Source organism: Xiphias gladius, chromosome 6, assembly GCF_016859285.1.
Source record: "Xiphias gladius isolate SHS-SW01 ecotype Sanya breed wild chromosome 6, ASM1685928v1, whole genome shotgun sequence".
NCBI classification, from domain to species: Eukaryota; Metazoa; Chordata; class Actinopteri; order Istiophoriformes; family Xiphiidae; genus Xiphias; species Xiphias gladius.
Window position 1 is genome coordinate 12,382,981 of NC_053405.1, and position 24,024 is coordinate 12,407,004.

At 39.9% G+C, this 24,024-nt stretch overlaps 1 protein-coding gene across 2 annotated transcripts in view; it reads left to right on the forward strand.

The window, feature by feature from the left end:
- Positions 1 to 24,024, forward strand: part of LOC120791341 (adhesion G-protein coupled receptor D2) — a 95,739-nt gene that overhangs the window by 39,325 nt on the left and 32,390 nt on the right. For both annotated transcript variants that reach the window (XM_040129738.1, XM_040129740.1), the window contains exons 20-22: positions 8,225 to 8,266; positions 12,806 to 12,859; positions 16,306 to 16,462. In XM_040129738.1, the coding sequence (XP_039985672.1) occupies positions 8,225 to 8,266; positions 12,806 to 12,859; positions 16,306 to 16,462 (253 nt within the window). The remainder of the gene's footprint in view (positions 1 to 8,224; positions 8,267 to 12,805; positions 12,860 to 16,305; positions 16,463 to 24,024) is intronic.

Here is a 24,024-nt window from a genome sequence, read left to right on the forward strand (position 1 = left end):
GAGCAAGGGGCAGTAATGATTTTAGGGCCTGCGTGTTGTGTTTTCATTGAGATACCCTGCCAAAGATGTTATGAAAGAAAAGAGAAGGGATAGATGGTCGGATGGATCTCTTCTCTGGGAGAAAAGGCTTTGCTTTGGCCTCCGCTCGATATAGATGTTTTTAACAGACTTAAAAACTCTTCCCTATTTTTTGTGCTCCACCATGAAAAGAAACTAATCTCAGTAACCTTGGACTGATAGAATTTATGGATCTTAAATCATTTTTAAACTGTAAGGAAATGCCCAGTATGTGTGTTTGTGTGTTTGCCACTGGGTGGGTTTAGGTGTGCTACGTTTAACCAAAATGATGTTTTTATTTCAATTTCAATTTTTAATATAATTAGTTTTTAATTTTACTGTGCTATACTTAATTCTTAAATACAGCACTGGTGGCCAGTTTCATGCAACCTTGGTCAAACTGACAACACTGATAGAAATTCTCTTTAGGAGGGGTTTAAGAGCTCATTATATTTATCTATTTAAAAAAAACAAAAAACATGAGGGTATCTTAGTGTTATAATAAAAACACCAATTGCTATGCAAATACTAAAAACAGCACCAAAAGTGAGCTTTACAAATAATTACTTTTGTGCATTGTTTACTATATATCTGTTTATGGACATTGTGCGTTCTGTTATTTTACCCCTTTATATGTAGTTATTGTACAGTTTCATGTGGCTCTAGAGTATATGTGTGTGTGCTCCACTCTGCCTCTGTGCATGTTTGTGTGTGAGATCTGACATCGCAGTTTGTTGCCGCTGGGTTGTGTACTCAAGTTGCGCCGGTGGTAGCGAGCAACATCTGTTTCGGGCTTGTTGTTCCTCTTGGATGCTTTTCAATTGGATTTCCTCAAGCAGGGCCAAAAGCTGTCACCTCTGCCAGGCTCTGTTAGCGATCACCGCCGGCCCCTATATTAAGTAGGTGGTTCAGGGCTAAGCTAATAACTCTCCCTCCTCTCCTGAGCCATCACACACCAGTACTGGTACCGCTGCTGGTCTCAGTGATCCTGTTTGTGTGTGTGTGTGTGTGTGTATATTCCGAGTTTTCCTCTATAGCTATACACCCTGTAGAGGCAGGCTTGCTTGGGGGTCCCCTCCTCAATGTGACAGCCCAAATGACTGGATGTGTGTGTGTGGGAAAGAAACGGGCGAGTCCTAATAACTCTTCTCAAAGAGTGACTGATCCACTTTCCCTAATCATGTACAATAGCATATAAACAGGAAGAAGACTTTGACCTTAACCTCACACACAGACTATATATTTTAATGTGTCATTGTGAAGAGAATTGAATAAAGAGTTTAATGATATATTATGGCCTGTCCACTGTTTGAAAGGCTGTAAAACACTTAAAAAAAATTAAAGTCCAGTTGTCAGGATTGTATGTATTTGCTTGCAATTTTACCAGTTAGGTAAACCTTATAAGGCGTGATTGGGATTCAAATTAGACATAATTCAAATGAATCAAATCTTCATTTTTGAGGATTTATAGCATTCCTAGGTGGCAGACTACACAAACTAACCTGTAATTGAGAAGGATCCGTTTTCAAATACCACTGATAGTCCATATGCACTATGCCATAAGATGGCTCACTGTTCTTGACAAGGTATTGTTTCAGTTGTAGAAAAAAATACGCAACTTTTTTTTTCTTGAATGTTCGCGAGTTCGGTGACATTGATGCCAAACGGATTTAATAACCCTTACCCTGTTAGATGGATAAAAAGTTGATTTTTCTATATTCGGTTTGTGTTTTGTTCTCCCCTGACAACATACTGACTTCCTTCCTGCTTGGCCTGATCAAAGCTCATCTGGGCGTTACAAAGCTTTTATTGGGATGTGTTTACCTCATCAAACTGACACAGTGGCAGACTGCCCGTCTGTCTGCCTGTCTGTCTGCCTTAACGTCTTCTTGCCAGCTTCTCTGGCCAGCTGGAGCAGTTACACAGAGCTGGATTTGAACTGAGGACCTGCAAAGTATCAACTCCCTGTTTCACAGCACTGACAGACACTTTGATTTGACATGCCATGAGCAGTTAAAGTGAAAGTTATGTATACATGTTAATTAAACTGTTTATGCGTGGAGGGGTCAGAGACATTAGCAAGTCCCAGCGCAGAAGTGTGAATTTCTTTTCTTTTTCCTTCATCATGGCGTTTTAACCTCTTCTGTCTCTCATTTCCTTAATGATTACCAGGTGCGAGGGCAGAATTTTTCCTCCCCTTTTTTGCCAAGTGGGGATGCAGATAGCTCTATTTGTGAAAAGTGTCTGTGTGTTTGAATTTAGGCTGGGATATTTGACGTCGGGTTCAACTTGTTCAAATAGCTCTCATTTTTGGCATTAGGTGACACTGAAGCCTGGAATTCTCTAAAAGGATGTGGAGGTTGCGGTCTTCAGCTACTTCGGAGAGAGCTGTCGGCCCAATTGGAGGATGTCATTTGTGAAAAGTATATCTGTTTTGATTTTTGATGTAGGATTAGACAAGTATAAAACATTTTTGACACTGAGCAATGGCAGTGCCTGTAGCTCTCCGAAAAACTGTGGAACATGTGGTTTACAATTACTCTAAAGAAAGTAACACAAGCAGGGATATCTCATTTACGAAAGGGTCTGTATGTTTTTTTTTTTTTTTTAATTTAAATGTGGAATGCTTAGATTAAGTGAATCTTTCTCAAGCAGCCAGCTTTATACTTTGTGCCATACCGATACTGGAAACTCTTTTGATTCGTGTATTTTTTATAGTTAAAGCACTTGCCCTAGGGCAACCTAATTTATGCAAAGTGTGTCATTATAGAGTTGCCTAAATGATGGACATTTTATGTTTGTAAAGGCTGAATTTATTTCCCCTAAAAGACAACATAAAGTGTGAGGTTTTAAAAGACCCTGGCTATGTTTTTCGATGTTTTTCACCATTCACTTCAAATCATATATAGATGTGCATTCACAGAAGGCATATTGTACTTCTAACTAAACCAATTTTAGTCAGGGAGACTCCCCCAGCTATGCAGACATGGACAGTAAACTCTGACCTTTGACCAAAGAGGTGGCTGATCGTGAAAGACCGAAGTTGCTGTGTTCAACATACTGTAAAAAGAAACTTGTTATGTGGAAATAAATGTAATGCAGGCAAAAGCACAGTGGATATATTATTAAACCGGCCTCTTCTGTTCATGGACCCAACGGACACAGGTGTATGGACCCAAGGGTTGAGGGGGCACACAAACGTTGCCCTCTCAACCCTAAAGTCACTTTATTAACATTTCTTATTGGAGCGTCAAAGGGCTCAGTCTTTGTGAAAAATAGCCTTCAGTTACTATCCTGCATTATGGAAATGACACAGAGGACATCTCATTGAGTGTGATCATAGGTGGCTACATGCCCTACTGAACTGTAACATTTCTTTTGATTAGTGGAGCTGATGTAATTATTACACTGTGTTAGTCTTGGGAGTGACTGCCATTATAGACTTAAGGCATCCTTTATTTTTAATCATGGTTACCAACAGAAAGCATTTATTTCTTTAAATAAACAAACAGAAACGAGTATAACACGAAAGTCATTATACCTCTTGTCTTTATACTTTACATCATGTTAACTTTTTATACCCCCTAATATAACAAGAAGCTCTAAGTTGACGGCAGCAAAAAATTCCAGCAAGAAAGAGAAAGCTGCCCTGCTTGTCCTTGCCAACACACTGCCGTCGCCCTTTAATCATAGTTTTCACATCTGTACATTGGAAAGTTGTTCCCCAAGGACAATGAGATTTTTACCTGCCAGCGCTGTGTTGCCTAACTTTAAAAATTTGGGACGTTGATGGAGATGGGAAATAGGGGTGCTGAAATGTAAGGGAGGAGGCATTCTTCACTTAGAACCTATAATCATTTGAAACACAGAAAGAAAGGTGGATGTGCATTGTTTTGTGTTGGTCCTGCAGTAGAGCGTCAGGGGGAGCATGTATAAAACAGGGCAGGTGCACTCCCCCAAATGAAAAGTAAAATGAATTTCTGAGTATTGTCACAAAATAATGAGGAAATTTCACATACTGCCACTGCAGTGTGCTCACTGTCAAAATAAGGACGATATTTGTGCTGTTGAAGCTTGGGGCAGATGTATGGAATTTAACGATGTATCATTAAATTCCACACAGCCAAGCTGCTTGGGGAAGTTTGCATGACTGCTGGACATGCTGTAAGGGTATAGTCTGTTAGCACTGGCGGGGATATTGAAATCATGCTCTTGATTTTGTAAATTTTTTTGGTGGCAGATTAAAACTGCCTCTAGTATTTTGTGGGTTTCATTACATTGCATTTGGTTTTACACATAATGTGCTAAACATAATTACACATTAAAGTTGTGACAAAAATTAAATATATGCTCCCCTTTATATGCTGTTTTTTTCCTTGCCACTGACATACTTCAACATAATAATTGTAACTGAAAGGTCACAGGCTTGATCCTGGTAGGTACAAGTACATCCATCAACAGCCTTGCATTCTGTGGAAGAGTATCCTTCAGCTAAACACTGAACTCCTACCTACTCATTCACTTTATCTCCTCATAAAAGTAAATTACTAAATATATGGAAGGCCTCCAATCAGTCCTGCTCTCTGGCAACTGATTCAGTTAACTGAAAATGTAAATCCAAACTGTATTTTACCTAATAATACAAGAGCTGTCAATCAAAGTAGACAGGCTGTAAGAACTTCTTTATTTGCCAGAGATGCCTAACTTTTGAGGAAAGTAAGCTTTTTAAAATTAATTTTACATTTTCATATACATTGAAGCTATTAAGTACACAAACACTGGAATAAAGCTTTTATTCCAAGTATCACCAGTGGTTGATGGATCAACTTAAACATTTAATGCACTCAGCTGATGCTTTTAGGAAGAGTGGGTTACAAGGACAGCAGAGGTAGAACATGGTAAAATTCCAAAAGGAGGTTGTGAACATCACAAACAGCCAGTAGTAGATAGTATGAGGGTTAAAAACACAGCATCTTGCTTTAATTGAACTGACTTAGAGTTCTTGTAAGTTAATCGATCTATGACTTTGATTTGTTCTTTTTGCTTTCTCAGACAAAGCTCACTGATGAGAAGAAACACCCTCGTTAATTTAAACAAATGCTATTTTCTGTCTTGCATTGCAACATAGTACATCTCTCTGGGGTAATAATGTTTTTGGTCAAACACAGTGTTTGTTGGCTTTAACTTTTTAAACATACAATTGTTCCCTAATTAGCTGGATGCTAATTAATTTATGCTCCCCTTGTTTGAAGTACAGTATAGCAATACTTTGAAAGCAACTGTGTTCATTCTTTGCATAAATTTGTAGCATTTGCCGCTGAGTTCAAAAGAAACTGGACTGGGTTTAGAAAAGCACACATGCATTTAAATAATGCGCCCCATTTTTCATCTCTGTTTGTTTTTAGTGGGAATATTAATGAATTAACATTTTAAACAATCCATCATTATTGTTGTGCTGCCACTTATTTTTAACTCAATTATATTTTAATAGATCATTTTTCCTAATGTGCACAGTATGTTCTCCCCACTTTGTACACTACACAACATAAGATTAATTGCAAATAAGAGGTATGATCAAAAACATGATAATCAAATTGCAACAATAAGTTGGAAATTGCAATTCTAATGCAATACAATAGGGTATGTATTGCAAATTAACCACCCACTGTCTGTTATTGTATATGTGTGCTTGTGTACATGCGTGTTTATTTGTGTGTGAAAAGAGCAAATGATAAAATTATGTTTTCATACAATATATACAATATTTTGCTTGTGCTTTTCAATAATTTTCAAAAAACATCATAAGTTGTGATTGTAATTATAGCCAACTTTTATTTATTAAAAAGTGAAAGTCAAATTTTACCTTGCAGTGGCCTTACTCCATTGTTAGACTCGTTTAATAACCCAAGTAAAAGTGCTTTAAATGCTCACTACATTCTTTAATAATGACTTTAATCAGTATCAGTAGCACTGCAATGATCAGGATGCTTTGGTTGGGGATGTGCACCTCAAGTAGATTTCTGTGACTTTAAACTTTTCAACGGAATACCGATATCAGATACAGAAATGGCAAAGGAGCCAGCTTTCTTGACAGCAGCTAGGAGTCTAGGGCTCTGGGGTGCAGTAAGCTTTATTTTGTGAAGATTGTGTCCTAGTTTGATTGATATTATGGCAGCCTGCCAACGGAAATCATAAAACTTGTGACACATTTGGAGTTGAGAGGTCCATTAAGTATGGCATAGCCAAGCTGATTAGTGAAAGGGGAATCAAATAATACATGGCCTCTACTAACTCGTGTCGGTAATCAGTAGGAATTACCTGAAAAAGGTCAGAACTTGCCATGCTATGCCAGTGTCTAGGATGGCTGCCCACCTTTGCAGCTCCAAAGTGTCTTTGTGCGACATTGGCCTGTAACTGACCCAACAATAACACTGTACTTTAACAGTAGATGAGTAAGCTAACAGTTGAGAATTGGAGCAAAGATGATAAGATAAAAAGATATGTCACCTTTCCCACATGCCTGGTTAATAATACAACTTCGTTGTTGATTTAGATTGAGAAAAAGGCTTTGCAGCCTTTATAGCCAAAACATTTTTTAACATGGCGATAGTACTACCATCCTCTGTCACTGAAAAGTTGGAACTGTGAATACTTGCTGGGTGGAAGTGGGGAGTTAAAGTATGAACCAGATGATTAGGTTTGAAAGCCAGAAATCTCAGCTATAGTAACTTCTGCTCACTTCTCTCACCTGACAGCCCAACAGGCAGGGCAATTCAGTCCCTGGAGGACAGATAGAGCGGCCACCATGAGGTAAATGGGCAGTAGCTTGGGCTAGAGGTCGTCATCGTCGGCCATCGTCGGCCTGTCACTTTGAATGGGCCCCCAAATCATGTTGTCAATGGTGATGCATTGAGATCTTCCTCTGGCAAAAATTGGATGCTCCAAACTCAACTTGATTGATGCATTGACCAGGTTGTGCCTGCCTGTCCTCTGGATCTGTCCTTACCCTTGTTTAAAGATGAAGCAACACAGACACACACTGAGCGGTGAAAGGGGAGAGATGTACTTTTGAAGGTTTTTTTTTGTGTGTGTGATAGCTAGACCCACATCGCTGTACCATCGGCTTATCAAAGAATCTGTTTTATCTATTAGACTTGATTTATAGGATTTTACCTGCCCTTTTTATTTTCTTGGTACATCATTTGTGGCACAGTTCGGTTGGTGCTCTGAGGATGTTGTTGTCACTGTTTCCATTGAGGCAACATGATTACATTATGGACGAAGGTGAATGCACAGCTTGTGCATTCAGTGGATGCCACAATAGATTGAAATGACAAATAACTGTTTTTTTTCTGTGACCAAAAGTGCAGCCTTTATGCATCCAAGGGCATGGCATTCTTGGGGAGAGGGTACTAGCTGTGGAGTTTTGTGAACTGAAATATCTTCTTTTATGTGTCATTTTTTTCATAGTGCTCCCTCTGTCTCTCTCTTTCTCTGCTTTCCTCCAATGGTTTTCCTTGATAGTCTCGTCTGGCCTGAGTTGCTCTCTTTATGTGCGTTTGTGTGTTTTGTATGTGTGTGTCTTTTAATATGTGTATTTGTTCATACTGCCTTTTTTTCCTCATAATTTATGGCAATTCTTGTTTGGTACATATGCTTGTGAATGTATGGACTTTGTGTGTCTGTGTATACATGTTTGTTGGTACTCAGTCATATATGTGTGCTTCCATGTCTAACAGCACAGACTGAACACAGGCACTTGAGTTTTTTTTTCTTTCGATAAAGCTGTTTGGAACCTTGGGTTTGAGCCTTTGATGGCTCAGTGGGGGATGGAATGAGGAGCATGAGTATTATAGACGAAACAAATGCAAGCTGAGCCTTACGGAGGTGGCCCAGTTTGGAGAAGTTGCACTCTTTCAAGTCCTGCTTCTTCTCTCATTACGTTGTACTACAGTCTACTTCACTTCTGCATAGCTGGGATAGAGTATGAATCAATTTAACCAGTACGTGTCGCTCCACTCATTACTTAGATAAGAGAGAAAACAACTGTAACAACTTCCTCCTGCTTCTTGTTTTTCTCTCTCTCTCTCTCTCTCTATCTCTCTCTGTCTCTTTCTGTTTCTCTCTCTTTCTCTCTCTCTCTCTCTTTCTTTGTCTCTGTTTGCAGGGCCTGTTCATCTTCCTGATATATGGGGTGTACAACACAGAGGTAAGTCTGCATTGTGTCTCAAGGCTGTCGAAGTGAATGAGAGAAATGACAAGTTTCTGATGGGCTCCCTGCTTAAGGGCTGTGTGGGTGAGGTGTGAGAGCAGGAGTGTGTATGTGTGTGAACGTATGTCAGTGGTTGCGAGGAGGGATGGGAAGGCGAGGAGGGGGACATCGTTTCCACGCGAGCGTCCCACTGCCCTTCATGCTTGGACTAACTTATATGCATCCGAGTCCGACCATTAAACACTGACACGCCGCGCTTCTCAGCCACTCATTCCTCACCCACAATGGCTAATATTTCACTGCCTCTTTAAGTTTTTAAACTCACGGCCCTCCATTTAGCATCCTGACAAAGCCGCTGGCCGGGACTTCGCAGGGCCCCAAGCAGTAACCATAGTAGGAGAAAAATAAGAAAAACAATATGCAAACAACAATATGCAATGAAGGAGTGAGGAAATATAGTATTGAGACGCTGCGTTATTACCATTTAGATACACCGTAGCGGTGTGAGGGTGGAGGGTGAGTGAATGGTGAGAGACAGAGACAGAGAGATACAATTTAATGGATGAGACTCGAGTCATGAAAATCACTCTTGGTCAAATGTGGCTCTTAGTGTATGTAAATAGGGTTAACTTTAGATGTGCATAGGTTATATTGCATCCGAGCCTTCTTATAATACAGCACTTTTTCTGAACTTGGGGTCTGTTTCTCATTTTTAGACTCTTCCCATTCCAGGCTTTTAAGGGGAAAGTATGAATCTGAAAAAGATTTGCCCTGTAGCACAGTGAACAATTCAAGACACAGAAGTTTTGCCCCTGATTTAACAATAATCTCTGAAATGTCCTACAGAGCATGTAATACTATTGCAGAAGTGTGTTTTCAAAGAAGTCTTTGAGCAAAATATACGTGTTCAGTTTTTTGGAGATACATGCGATATGATAAATAGAAAGAAGAAAAACTTTAAATATCACAGCAAAATAAGAAAAAAACAAACAAACTGTAAATTCTGTAAATACAATATGCCAGAGTTAATTTAACGAGCTGTTTCCTTTGCGCCTGGAATGAACCATGGTTGATGAGTCTTCAGGTCTGATGAATACAAACATCCTTAATTTTTTCATTTTCCTCTTGTTGCTTTGATTGAGTGTTCAAGGTCATCGTCACAATATACGAGCAGCTTTTTAAGGCCTGGGTAACATATAGCTATGTTACTTCAAAGATAATAGGCAGTATTACACTACTCCACCTTCCTTCATCTTTCCATTTCTTCTTTTTTTTTTCATCAGACTCCTTTATTTTAACTTTGTCATCATCACCTCTCTCTGATCTTCGAACATCTCATGTAACAATTGCATTTCCTTTTGTTATTTCCCCCGTTCTCTTTCATTTCTTCATCCATGTCTTCTCCAGAGCTTAAAGAGCGGTCCCTGAGTCACAGGCAACGCACAAACAATGTAGAGCCAGGGAGGGCAGACCCCTTCACACTGTAAAATAAATCAACATTGCATTCTTGCTTAAGTGGCTTTTTTAGTACTTAAGATTTTTTTTTCTTACACTCAAGCTGTCCTTGACCCTAGGGTTTTCTCAGTTTGTGAAGCGTGTACATATACATGTTCTGGTTTTCAAAAGGACCACACCTCTGTAAAGTAATGGTGCTCTTCACATCTACACATTTCTGTTTCGCCCTCTCAACCCTCACCACCTTTCCAGGCGGCTCCTTTTGTTTTCCCTCACCTTGCTCATCTTTTGTTTTGAATCTTTAACTTGTTACTTATTCTCCAGTGTGTGAGACAGAGCGCCAGTGGCTTCAGTTTTCACCCTCCCTGACACCTAGAAGGAGATATTTGCACAATAGAAAAATTACCAAAACGCTGAATGGGAATGATTAAAAAAAAAAGAAAAAAAAAAGAAGTATTTCTCCCCTGTAAGCTGAGTGGCAGGGAGAGGTCAGTGTGAGACAGGGAGGTTCCTCTTCTGTCTGTATTCATTCAAGCTAACCAGCCTTGATGGCTTGGTACGGTAACCTCTCCTTTGATTACATTATCACACATCAGTTCGCCACCTGCTTCACAGTGCAGTATGGATGAACATTTACTCAAGTGGCTGATCATCATCTCCAGCACAGAGACACTATGGGGCAGAAAGGATCAAGTGGACAGTTTAAACTATGCTGTGACATTGTGTTTCACTTTTTAGCCGTGTGTCAGCTGTGTGTGTTGGCAAGGATTGTTGACAGCTGATAAAGCACGTGGCAGGGATGGAAAAAGTATTTGAGAATGAGGCTGCTCAGGGAAAGTCTATAGAGTGAAGAAAAAACTTTGTAACTAAACTTGCTCTAACTTGTTAACATGGTAGAACAAATGAGTCTTTAACCCTCTTAGTGTGAAGAAATTTTACTTTGATGTGCTAAAGTAAAGTGTTGAATTAGCTAGCGCTTCAAAGTCAGAAAATTCTCCAATCATGAGGCTGGTTTCCAGGCAAAGTAATTACAAATATGGTATGGAAGACAGACTGTGTCTCCTGCTATTACTCTCAAAATGCAGCCTTTTAATTGCTAATTACCTGACAATAGCTTTCCATTATTCATTGCAATTAGCTTTTCCTTGGTGGTCACCTTGTAATCCCACGCTTTGATGACCTTTTATTTCCATCAGCTCCAAGGATGTCGGCAGGTGTTGTCGGGCGCAGTGCTTTCATATGGTAATCACTTAGCGCCCATTTACATGGGGAACCGCGTTTTGCATCATGGCGAAACCTTGAGTGTGCACAAAACCTCTTAAACACATAACGATCATCTAAAACAATGCCCTTCCCCTCATTGTCAAATGATTAATTAAGTTGTGTCATGTAATTGCCTCAGCACGCCGGCTGCTTTTGATATAAATGAAATCCCCAGGACTTACTTTCACCATTAAATAACGTGAAGACAGTGTCTCTTCAACATCTGCACAGCGTTGAGGGCCTTCTGCAGGCTTTGGCAAAAATAATAGCAGGGTTTTGAAAACATGATGCTGGTGCTGTTGATGGTGCTGCCCTGTCACAAGGCCCAGGCTCTCTCCATTATTTGGCCCTTCAACGACCGTATGTATGCAAAACACCCTCTGTATAAACATGCTGTAGCTGAGACTGTGTGTGTGTGTGTGTGTGTGTTCAGTGTGGTGTCATAATTTATAACACGCCGCGACTTAATGAAGCCATAAGCCATAATGCATATTCACTAACGTGGTGGGCTGGGCTGGGACGGGCTGTAGTGACGAGTGCCCACTCGCTACAAATTTACAGTGCGTGCTGACAACAACCTGCACGAACAAATGCCCATATACACACACACACACACACACACACACACACACACACACACACACACACACACACACACACACACACACATATGCAGGCCTCTTAAGTGCCAGAGGCTTTTCATGGAAGACTTCACCCTAACTAACTGAGCTACTGACACACTGAGTAATCCTGCTGTTCTGAATGAATTTTTCTTTAATTTTTTTAAAGTTCAACAAATTATTATACTGTTCTTGTTTACAACCAAGATAGCTTGTAGTGAAAATAACATGAATATGTTATGAAAATGTAATAATACAATAATATCTCCCATTTTTAAAATAAAAAATGTATCAGCAGATGTATTAAATTGTATGAGTAATTAAAAATTTAACTAAAAAAGAAAATCCTGTTATTACTAAATTAAGAAACATGAATTTCTAGCAGGGGGATAATACATTCATAGCTACAGCTGTGTTACAAAATATTATTTTTTGTTTATTACAATGTTGTTTTCATTCCTCCTATGCCTATAATTAGAGATCATCTATATTACTACAGTTCTGTAAGAAAAGGTCTGGGATTGGCATTAACTTCCACAGTATTAAAGAATTCAGTGGTTATCCCATTTTAAAATGATATTCTCCAGGAATTTTTTTTTTAAAAGGAGTTTGGTAAATAATCAAGTAAATTACAAATTAGGGTGGGGGGTGTAGATTACAAGTATATACTGAAATTGTATATACGTATACTTTATATCTCTAAAATCTATGAAATTCTTGCCCGGTATTTTATGTGTTAAATGAAGGTGTGCAGTATACTGTTTCATCTGGAGTGTAAAAATGTAATCTGTTCTGCTAGGGCGGTCCCTTCTCCTCCAATAGCTCCATTTGTTGGTCCCGGTGCTCTGTGTTGACAGATGATAGCTTGAAGTCGTCTCCTTAGTTTGCCAGCTCTATGTGTCACTTTCAAGTCCCATTAGCTACTGGGACATACTGGAACACCTTCTCATACACGCAGACAAACACACACACACACACACACACAAACACCTCCCCGACGGCTGCTCGTCAGTATCTGCAAACTCACGCTCAAAATTTGTTATTTCCCTTGCACATTCTTTTCTCCTTTCTCCATTTTACACTTTGGGTGCTCGCTGTGAACGATTTTTTGTTTTCATTCATTGTGTGTGTGTGTGTTTCACTGAGGTCTTTGTTACATACACTTATCTCTTTCTTTCGCATTCTCTCATTCTTTCAGGTTCGGAGCACGGTCAACAGGATCAAGGAGAGGAGAAAAGCGCTTAATTTTTCAGTACGTAATTCTCTATTTTCCTTTGAAAAAGCGCGCGCGCGTGTGTGTGTCTGTGTGTGTCCATGTGCCTTTACGTGTGTGTCTCTGTAAAACACTGGTGCAACAGACTCAATTTTCCTTACAGCTTTTGCTTCTCATGGAAGAAAAAAATCACTTCTCCAGCAATGCCAATGAAAGCTGGCCACAAAGCAACACTGTACATCTGCTAGCCTCCCAACAGTCGACAGTTCATGTTAGATGCCCTTATACATCAAACTTAGACCCTTCGTAATAGTCCCCCCCCTTCCTCACCCTGCCTATTGCAGCACCTTCATCCCAGCAATGTCAAGCTCCGTGGTGGGTTACAAGTTTCTAATCCAGGACAAGCCGTCCCCTGACATTAAAGTGTCAGGCCAGTATTTATACCTTGTTGGACGCTGCTGAAATGGTAGGTTACTGCAGTTGTGTGTTTGTGTGTGTGTGTGTGTGTGTTTGTGTGTGTGTGTGTGTGTGTGTGTGTGTGTGTGTGTGTGTGTGTGTGTGTGTGTGTGTGTGTGTGTGTGTGTGTGTGTGTGTGTGTGTGTGTTTAGTAAGTTCATAGCCTATGCAAAGTACTTCAAAAGTAGTTAATAGTCTCTAGCACACACAAACAGTCGGTTACCTTGACAAACACCCATTCTCATCATTCTATACTCCTTTGTCCCTGCCATGTCACACACACACGCACACACGCACACACGCACAGACAGACACACACAGACACACACACAAAATGCATCTCGTCCCATATGAGTGGTCACATTAACTCCACTCCTCTTTCCAGGTTGTTGTGCTGCACTTTATGGCCGGCACACACCCCTCCCACTGCACCTTGACCCACACCTACGTGCCTCCCAATATTCCCCATCCTCATGTGCCTCAGGTCTTTGAAGAGGGAACGAAACCATTTCTGACGGCAGATTTATTTTTAAAATATAAGGGTACACCTATTTCCTTTTGACCCCCTACCTCAAAGTTGGACACTGTAAGGATGGGAAGAAATAAAATAAATAAATAGATAAATTAAAGTGTGTGTGTGATTAATGTGTGCATGTGTCTGTCTGTCTTGGTGTTTGTGTCTGCGTGTTGGGTGAGCGGAGGGGGGCCCCTGGGGGTCCCTTGCCACCAGGTGCGGTCTGATATATTGGCTGCTCATGTTATCGGTGAGGCCCCCACATTTACCGTCATTTTTACTGCTTCCTGCCCCGACTCGTGGTGGCAATTTTCCAATCCTGCCGGGTTCTGCTACCAGAATGCGTTTTTTAGGCCATCACTGCCGCCTGACGGTTTTTAGCTAATGCTATTTTGTGCCATAAATCCTGCTTGAAATACTGTATCTACCTGTCCTTTGGTAAGGTAGGAGACATTTGGCTCTAGATGACCGCACATGCCCCTATATATCCCCTTGTTGTAAAACATAGGATTGGGTATCGTGCCTCGCTAGGTGAGGGATAAAGAGGCTTTGTTGGTGTTATTGCATATGAGGTCATTTGAAGACAAATGGCACTTGTCGGAGATAGAGAGGTTTATATGTTGTATTGCTTGAAACAATTGGAGGGTTAACCCAAGGGGATAATTCGCTTCAATTTAAAGATTTAGAGCGGTGATTTAAATAAAAAAAAAAAGATCTTTTGAAACTTTTATCGGGCCTTTTATTCCTTGTTTACTAGCATAATAAGCAACAAATACTAGGCATTGCTAAGGTCAAAGTCATGCTACAATTGATCTTACAGATATTCTGATGAATGTGTGTGATACAGATTTCATCGGGAAGGTAAAACACTGGGTGTATTCAGTACAGTAACAGTTTATTGTATATAAACAGTGCATATCACATCAGATTAAATGTATATAACATATACATAGCAAAAAACATGAAAATTTATTATTGCAGAAACAATTGAACTATATATTGCTCTTAATACAGTGGTATGACGTACCTCTGACCTAGACGACCTCTCATAAATTCCACCAAACCTAATCACACACTCTCCCCTCTTTAATTCCACACCTCTGTCGACTCGTTTAGCCCTCTTCCTTGTAGTAGCCCTTTACATGGGCTTGGGTCACACACACAGCTTTTTATCCCCAGGGGGTGGGGTTCTATACACACGTACACAATCAAAGACACACACACACACACACACACACACACACACACACACACACACATATAGCCACTTTGACCAGTGTAGCTTGCCTGTTACTGATACCGAGTGCCTCCTGACCCACCCTGACCTCCTTCTTGTACACACACAGCCAGATTGCTTTGTGAAATAAAGCTGTCAGTTGCAGGACCCATATAAAAAACAACCCCCCCCCCTCAATACTCCATGCCCCTGACACCACTGAAATATAGATATAAATTGGAAGTGGATTAGTTTTTTTTTTTTTTTTTTTTTTTTTTTTTATCTTCGTTCAAGTTTTGACAAGATATAGGAAGTTAGGAGTTGGTTGGAATCAGTCTTGGCGTCACATAAATGAATTGCACTGGCACTTGACGTTCCCAGGTGTATAGCCGAAAGTTGATGTTTCTTTTTTGTCTTTGTCTTCGACCACAAGAATAACTGTGGTATAGCTGCATGTTGTTAAGCTTATTTGATAAAAGACTATAAATGAAGTGCCATTTATTTTTGTTGCCGGCAGCCCTGGTCGGAGCGACTTACAATGATATGTATCAGTGCATGTGTTTGTCTGTCTCCATTTGTGTGTGTGTGTGTGTGTGTGTGTGTGTCTTGTGCACTGAAGCTGGACATCACCACTACACAAAAGCAGCCAGAATGGCAGGCCCCGATTGTTTGCCATGTGAGGCATTCCTGCATGATGGAAGTACAATATGTAGTACAACAGGCCCAGTAGAGCTGTGCAAACAAATGAGTTTTTGGTGATTGCTGTTTATTTTGGTCTGGCTGGAAGATGCAAGGTTTGGCGATGGAATTGTTGGAAAGACGATTTAGTAGTCTACAGTCGCCCATGACATCTTTTTAACATTCATTACTAATTGTGACTACTTAATAATTAAATGTATACTGTTGAAACCTATCAAAAATCACAACTCAAAATCTAAAAAGCCACTATTAATCCTTTTTGGTGAAGATTTCTTCAGTGCACCATGTACTCTCCTTTGTTATTCTTCTATGTTTTTACACAATGTTGACTTCAAACTGAGAATTTTTTTGATGAACTGTCTTTAATGCATACATAACTTGAATTTACTTTCTACCTCTAATAAAAAATCCTTGTGATGAATAGAAAAAGATGTTACTAATTTGCATAACCAGTGATCGACTAGGAAAGTGTGAATGAACTTGTCATCTTTGTTCCTATTAGTTAACAGGTAAGATAACATGTGACTGTGTATTCCTTTAACAGGCTTAAAACCCTACAGTAACCTCCTGCAGATAACACTGCCTTCTAATTTTCTACAGAACTGTGCCAGTTCCCGACCATCCAGCTCAGTTACCAACTCTCGTCCTGTCAGTTTCCCACTTGGAACTACCCCAAGCCAGGAGGAGGAGGAGAACACCCCTACCTACACTTGCAGCAACACACCAGGCCTGGGGATGGAAGAGGAGAGGACCAGAGGTGAGTTGTCGGACCAATACCATACACCATAAAATCATGCATATGGGTTAAGGCCAAAAATGCAGAACCCCAGAAAAACTTGTTCGGCATATGCATTGGGTGAGCGGCTTTCATAGGAGTGAACAAGGTGCCATCTTGGAGCACCATATCCAGTATTCTTAAAATATCTGTGCTCTGATCCTAAGTGGGATATAATTAAAAAATGCTTTCTCTGGAATCAGGCAATTACTACTTCTACACTTCAGGCTAACTTTTAAATACATTTACAGTCAGGCTTTGGTGATCAGGGTCACAAGAGTATTAAATATTGATGGAGAGGAGGGCACCTCTAATTCACTTTTCCCACAGTTTTCCCTAGTTGATCAGAGAATTTGAACCAGCTGTCTTGGAACTGAACAACACAGAAAATCACAAGATCGCGTGCTAATTTGATTACTCTGCTGGCCTTGCTTCCCAAAAAGCACAACCAATCCGCCATCACTTAAAAAGAACAAGGAAGGCCAACCATTGTGTGATATATTTTTTAATTAGAATGAAAGATGAAATCTCAATATATAAGAATAAGAGAAATATTTCGTGGGTTGTGTAGCTTTTTTTCTTAATGTGCCTTTTGAAGAGGGCAACATCTGTAGCCTTGCTTTTTGAAATGTTCACTTCAGAAGTTGTAGTTTTCCCTGTGAAGGATTTCAATTTTCACTTTCACAGTTTGGTACCTCAAATGCAGCTACAGCCTTTCACAGATTAATTCAGGGGTATTAACAAGTGTTTAGAGCTCCTGTGTGTAGCCTGTGTGTGTGTGTGTATGTGTGTGTGTGTGTGTGTGTGTGTGCAAGTGGGTGGCAGACTGGGTAGGCTGAACCTGATTCAACAAACATTTAATGTATGATGTACTGTAAGATGCCCATTTGATGACTTGAGTCCCAACGACACCCCGAGGAGGTTGCAGTTTATTAGGCAGACCTAGTTAAAACTAATGCAGTCTTATATAACAGCCCTGCAATAAATTGTTTCTTCAATAAGGTTATAATGTTACATTTTTGTTTAAACTGTTTTAGAGAGGCCTTGATTCAACCTCATGGTCATTTAGGAGGCTGTAGTTAGTTTGTGGTGCTGTCAATTGTGCTGCGTTACGCTGAGAGATGTTTGTAATATTTAGTCTGCCTTCATTGATATAAACGGATTGTGAAAATATTAGAGAGTCTACAGCCTTCCAAATTATCATAAAGTTGAATCATGTTTTAGCTATATATACTGTATATATGTTTATTCCCCCACTGTTGCCCTACTGTTGCCCCACTGGCATATCTGCAAGGCATTACTGCAAGGCGCTCTGAAACAGAGAGTAGCAACTGGCCTGTTGAGTGAAATCAGACATCTGAAATCTCCTGTTAAACTTTAACACTAACCAGACACCCTGGCTTCAATCTAGCTGCCTGACCCATGCTGCACTCAGCAGAGTTAAACGTCATTTGGTTGTGGAAAAGATTGGAGACACCAGTTTCAAGGCAGGGAAAGAGAGGAAGAGGTCGATCCCTGGTTTCATTCTGTTATTTAAAGCCTCGTGTCACTCGTTGTATTGCCCAAGTTGATGGAGCATTTACAGCGTTAAGAATTTCTATTTCACTTGTGTTTATTTGTTTGCAAAAATGATAAAAACTGAGAAAACAAAGACTGAAAAAAGGCAAAACCGACAATAACAGATCTGACTGGGCAGACGTTGTTAAGGTTATGACCCCCCATTTATGGGAAAACCTATGCTGATTCTTGAGATCTAATGTCACCAAAATGTCTTGATGGAAAATTTTAGCAGATAAGTAAATGACCACTTTTCAGCCTTTTAAACACATTGTTCTTGTCTTGCTCTTGTTATTTTTGTTGTTAACCCTTAATTCCATTCAATGATAAAGAGATAGAATAATTGAATATCACATAATGCACAGTATCCTCATCTGGTAACTACTATGTTGGTAAAGGTTTATGATTTGTACAATAATGATATTCGCATTTGAATAGTACATGTGCCATGTGTTATTGCTGCTTGTTGCCGCTCTGTGCACATCTCACCTGTGATTTACAGCGTTTCCTTTGCAGGTGATTTGCATTGTCCCTGACACTATTACCATCTCTTCTGTTCACTCAGCACGCAGTTGTTAAAGCAGTCCCTACATCACATTTACATGACTGAACCTCCATCACAACCTGACAAATCAAACTCGGCAGCTAAAATAATGTTTTTGATCTAACACAATTGCCAAAATAATTGATCGTCAGATGATATTATTCAGCCCATTTGCTGCCCCTCCAATCTGCTCCCGACTCAATGCTACAACATGCAAATGTGATCGGCTCCGTGTGATTGAGTGCTGGGACTGGGTTGGCAACTGAGTGCTCATACAGTACAGGCTAATGCTACTGTATGCCTATTATCACGCAGCTGGGACCCACACAGGCAAACATGCACTCTCAATAGACTGTAACCAATCATCGTGACGAACCCAACTCACTTGACTATAATCTTATACTACATCCGAGGTGACAGAATATTTGTTTTCATACTGGGCCATGTGCTAACATGCATGTAAACATTACTGTGCTGTCAAGGGGTGATATAGCAGCAGGGAGACGTTTGTGTTTGTGAATGCTTAAGATTGTGTATTCGTAATAAAGACACAGATGTACAAGGGAGATGTTGGAAATAAAAATTTTGCATAAGAGCAGTTGACAAGGAGTTCAAAAAGCTCAGAACAACCTCAGGGATTGAAGATAGTGTATGAGATAGAATGTTTTATTCAGTTGGTCTTTTTTGTATTTTTTATGTATTTACACATTTATCAAATCATATCAGTACTTACCTATGTATTAGCTTGTTTGACCAGTTTTTCTGGAGGGCAAGTGGACAGTTTGATAATGTTTGATTAAAAATAATCAATTATTAACTTTGTCTCTAAAACATAAAATCATCTCGCCTTTAGCGAGCATCTCAGTACAATAAAATGTTTTGCTGTTTCTGTCATTTTCGATCAACTAAGAAGAATTAATTTCAGGTCAAGAATAAGTAGAATCTTGCTTTTTAGGAAGTGGTGGTTTTATAATAGGGGTGCCTTTATATCGACTGTATGCTCCACATACTGTACGGTATAATGTGTTTTCTCACCATAAAGCACAAGCAACAAGCAAACAGATGGGCCCCATTTTTCCTAACAATAACCACAGCATCTCCTAAGTGATAGTGGTATCTTGCATGTACAAGGTCAACCCCTTATTTGTGTGTTTGTGTGTGTCTGTGTCTGTGTGTGAGTGTGTCTGTGTCTGTGTGTGAGTGTGTGTGTGTCTGTGTGCGTGTGCGTGTGTCTGTGTGCGTGTGTGTGCGTGTGCATCTGTGTGTTGGGGGGTTGCTTTTGATACCTTTAAGCCTTTTTTTTTTCCATCTCTCTGTTTACTCAAGTTGGTTGGCGCAAATGTCCAAGGCAGACGGTGGGTTATGTTGAGGGTACATGGAGAAAGATATGAAAAAAGTAAAGCACATATTTGCTGTGAGCACAAGAGAAGGACAAGTTTATAATGATGGAAGAATAGAGGAATAGGGGGCGAAGTGTAGCAGGATTTGGATTGAAAAGGGAAGAGTTGTGTGGGTGTTGTAGTATGTGCATGAGTGTTGCATTCCTGATGAGATGGCCTCACACAATGACTGAATTGAAGGTTGCGAGCCCTTTTAAGCAGGAATAATATGCTGGGTCACCAGTGTTACCTTACGTCATCTTCTTGCTTTGTTAAAGCCTTCTTTTTCCAACAAGCAAAGACGGCCAAGCAGTTATCTTTCTTTTATGGTTCATGTTTTGAAATCAAAAGGTCATTGAGTTTTCCCTTGGGGGCACCTTTGCTTCAAACATTGTCTCAATGGAGTGTAGGTATTGTTATATTTCTAATTAAATTAGGGTAAACATGCTGTTTCATGTCCAATTTGTGTCAGTATTTGATGGTACAGTTGTGATGACATTCTTCCTTAAAGGGAACCTGTTATGCTCATTTCCAGCTCCATATTTTTATTCTGGGGCTCCACTAGAGTAGCTATGCATGATTCACAGTTTAAAAAAAAAGAAGCCTTATTTATGTCAAACTGCCTGTTATGCAGCCCCTCAGTTGAGCCTCTGACTGAAACAGGCATTATTAGCGCAGCAGCACACCCAGCACATGTGAGCACGGCCTTATCCTCTAACCGGTGTGGAGGTTTTGGAAGCAAACTGTCAAATTAAGTGACTAGCAACTAAAACTAAGTAACATAACATACTTGTTTGGAAACGGCAACTTCTCAAATCCATCTTTACATATTCAAGCCAAAATCCAATCCGGAATGCGAGAGTGGACAGCACGAACATCTGCAGCAACAAAGATTACAGCAGGACGTCTCTGTTAGGTAAATATTACATCTAATATATGCTTATTGTGTGACATAATGGTGGACTTAGTCTTTCAATCACAATCCGTATATAAAAAAAACCTTTCTATATATGCCCTTGTTAATAGCTTTATGTGTGGTAAATGCGCTATAGTGCCGACTGAAGTGGGAAAACATCTACCGTCAACAGAGAACAAGCTGTGCGTGAAGTGGGTAATTGTATAAAGAGATCTGTGACAAACTGACGTCAGCTTGTTGCGGAAGTAGAAAAAACAGTTTTGTCTGACGCCTGAGCTTTAGTCTCACAGGGATTACTAATTTTTTCATTATTTGAAACTTTGGCCATGTTCAATATGGACACCTGACACCGTAACATTATATATATGACAGAAAATGAGGAAAAGCCTAATAGGTCCCCTTTAATGTCTTCCTAATTTCATATTGTTTCTAAATGTGAGGGTCACAATCATGTCAGAGAGTTTAGTCAGGATTTTATGTGGTGTGATTTAAAATTTTCAGTATTGACAGGTGCAGCAATAGATTGACCGGTTGATCAGTTGTTGGTCTGTCTCTCATGTAATCACCTGTTTACTAAGTGACTACAATGAAGGAAAGGTACAATATTGTGTAGCATCATGCAGCCCTCACAAGTTCATTGTAGCAACCCCAATTTCTGGTGTCATTTTCAGTTTATGTAACCCAACTTGTAGGAACCATATGCCTGCACATTGCTGAAATCTGACACCCCTTCCCATTCCTCTTTTCCTAACATGTGTTCCTCAGCATCCCGCACAATTAGGGGCCTTGTAGATAAAGTAGTGTGGCGGTCTATTGCATGCATCTTCTGCAGATTACACACAGGTCTTTCTCTGACCGTGGGGTTGACTCCCCCTTACCTCCCTCCACCCACACACCATCACTTGTCATGCATGTTTAGCCCCGTTCATTGACATGCAACAGGATCCCCTGCTCAAAAAAATACAAAAAAAAGAAATGTTCCCTTGTGGAATGACAGCATGTTTGCAGCAATTTCATCTGGGTGCTTCAGTTTCTCTATTTGCAAGTCCATTTCTGTGAACGATGTTCCTTGGATAGGACTGTGCAATACTGCAAAAGTCACAGCATTTTCAGTAAACTACCGCAATGTCATTACATTTCAAGGAATAAGTGATCATGTTTTATGGATAGATATTGGTCCTGTTAGAAGATATTTACACAAAAGAAAACTTCAATCCGGTCATTGACCAAATTGCTAGAAACATAAAAACCAGCTGGAACAGTATGATAAACTCACACATCATGGCAGTACAAATCATATGTAGAACAATTCTACAGTAGCTAAAATTCCAAATTATATGTTGTCTTATATCATAATATCTGTATCAATATATGTGTCGCCATGCTTTATGAGTGATTTTTGAGATATACGAACTCTGGCTTATGGGAAAGCTGGGGAATAGTCATATGTACGGATGTATGAAAATCAGACACAATTGACTTGAAAAAAAAAGGCAGCAGCTGTCGGGTTGACTGTTGCTTGACCTTTTTCTTTGTTTCTTTTCTGTGTGATTTTTGCTCATTTGGATGTGCATGTGATAAATCTGTTACGGTGGCACAAATGCATTATTTGATTTCAAAATTTGAAATTTTGATTTCAAATTTAAAGTTAAATTTCACACACTGGGGGCAGAGTAACAGTTTTTAATAGAATAAAACTGATTGTATTTCCTAGTAGTTTCGACTGGTGTAACAGGCCACTGGTGTTTGGAGACATCAAGCATGCTTTAAGCAGAATAATAAGACTTTGTTGCTGTGGGAATTGACATCACATTGATAATTACCACAGCAGAATCACAGACACTGGAGGCGAGGTGTGCGTGTCTGTCCTGGTGTGACAGAGGAATTTGGCCTCTGAGGGGCAGCTTGTGTTCAGTGTCTCACTGATGCAAAGTGATGTGTACTAATTCTACATCTGCTCTAACCAAACAGGGCCTGAAAGTTCAGCCAAGTCCCAAAAAAAAAAAAATCACTCGTCTTATCCTGCCCTCTCTCTCTGCACAAATTAAATTCAATGCATTTTCCCTGCATCCTTTTTGTATTTTGAAGTAATGGACAAATAAGTGGATATGACTCTGGGGTTTTGTGTGTGTGTGTTTATGTGTGTGTGTGTGTGTGTGTGAGTGTGTGTGTGTGTGTGTGTGTGTGTGTGTGTGTGTGTGTGTGTGTGTGTGTTTGTGTGTTTGTGTGTACATGTGTATGTGTTTGAGTGTGGATTGAGATTTGGCTTGTTAGCTTGGCTGTTTAGAGGATGTATGGCCCTGAAATGGGCTCTTGTCATGTGGGCTGAAGCTTTGAGGACTTGATTGTAGCCTCACAGTGTAAATACCCAAACAAACAGGCAGCGGTCAAAATGTGCTATCAGTTTGCCATGTATTTACATTCCTCTTCCTCTCTCCCACTTGTGTTCTCTCACTCTCTCTCTTACTCTTGGATCTGATTTGTTCATTTGTATTTACTTGCTAGCTTTACTTTCTTCTTTCTTCTGCTCCCTCTCTTCCTCTGATACACTCTCCTTCCATTCCCTTTATTCTCACAGTTTGTGAATGATATTAGTAATATTTGTGGGGCCATGTGTCATGGCTAAATTAGGAAAGGGCTTTTTGATAGGAATTAAGATTTAAATTGTCAGTCAAAGCCCTTGTCTTCCATTTCTCACTCCTGTGTGAAAAATCTCAAAAACATTCTTAGATCATTTGAAACACTTAAACAACTGCATTTCCCGCATTCATACTGCATTCTGGCAGTTCATATTCATCACACCCAATGAAACAAATCCAAAGATGAAATATTGAGTCCATTTGGTTGTTCTTAAGTGGCTTTAAGCGTAACTGTTTATGCATATTCGCCCAGCCGCTACAAAGCGTACCAGGCTTCTTGAATTTGTTTTCCGCAGCTGTTCTGCATAACAGTGCTACGCTATCACGCACAGGCGAAAGTCTGGTGAAAGGAATCTATTCATAATTCAAAGAAACAACAAGGCACAAGCTGTGTTGGTGTCAGATATAACAAATTGAGGAGGAAAAGAGTTGAATTTGTATCTGCTTATGGAGGTTGACTGCATTATACATACTGCAGGTGCTGCTGAGTGCGTGGTAATAGGATATAT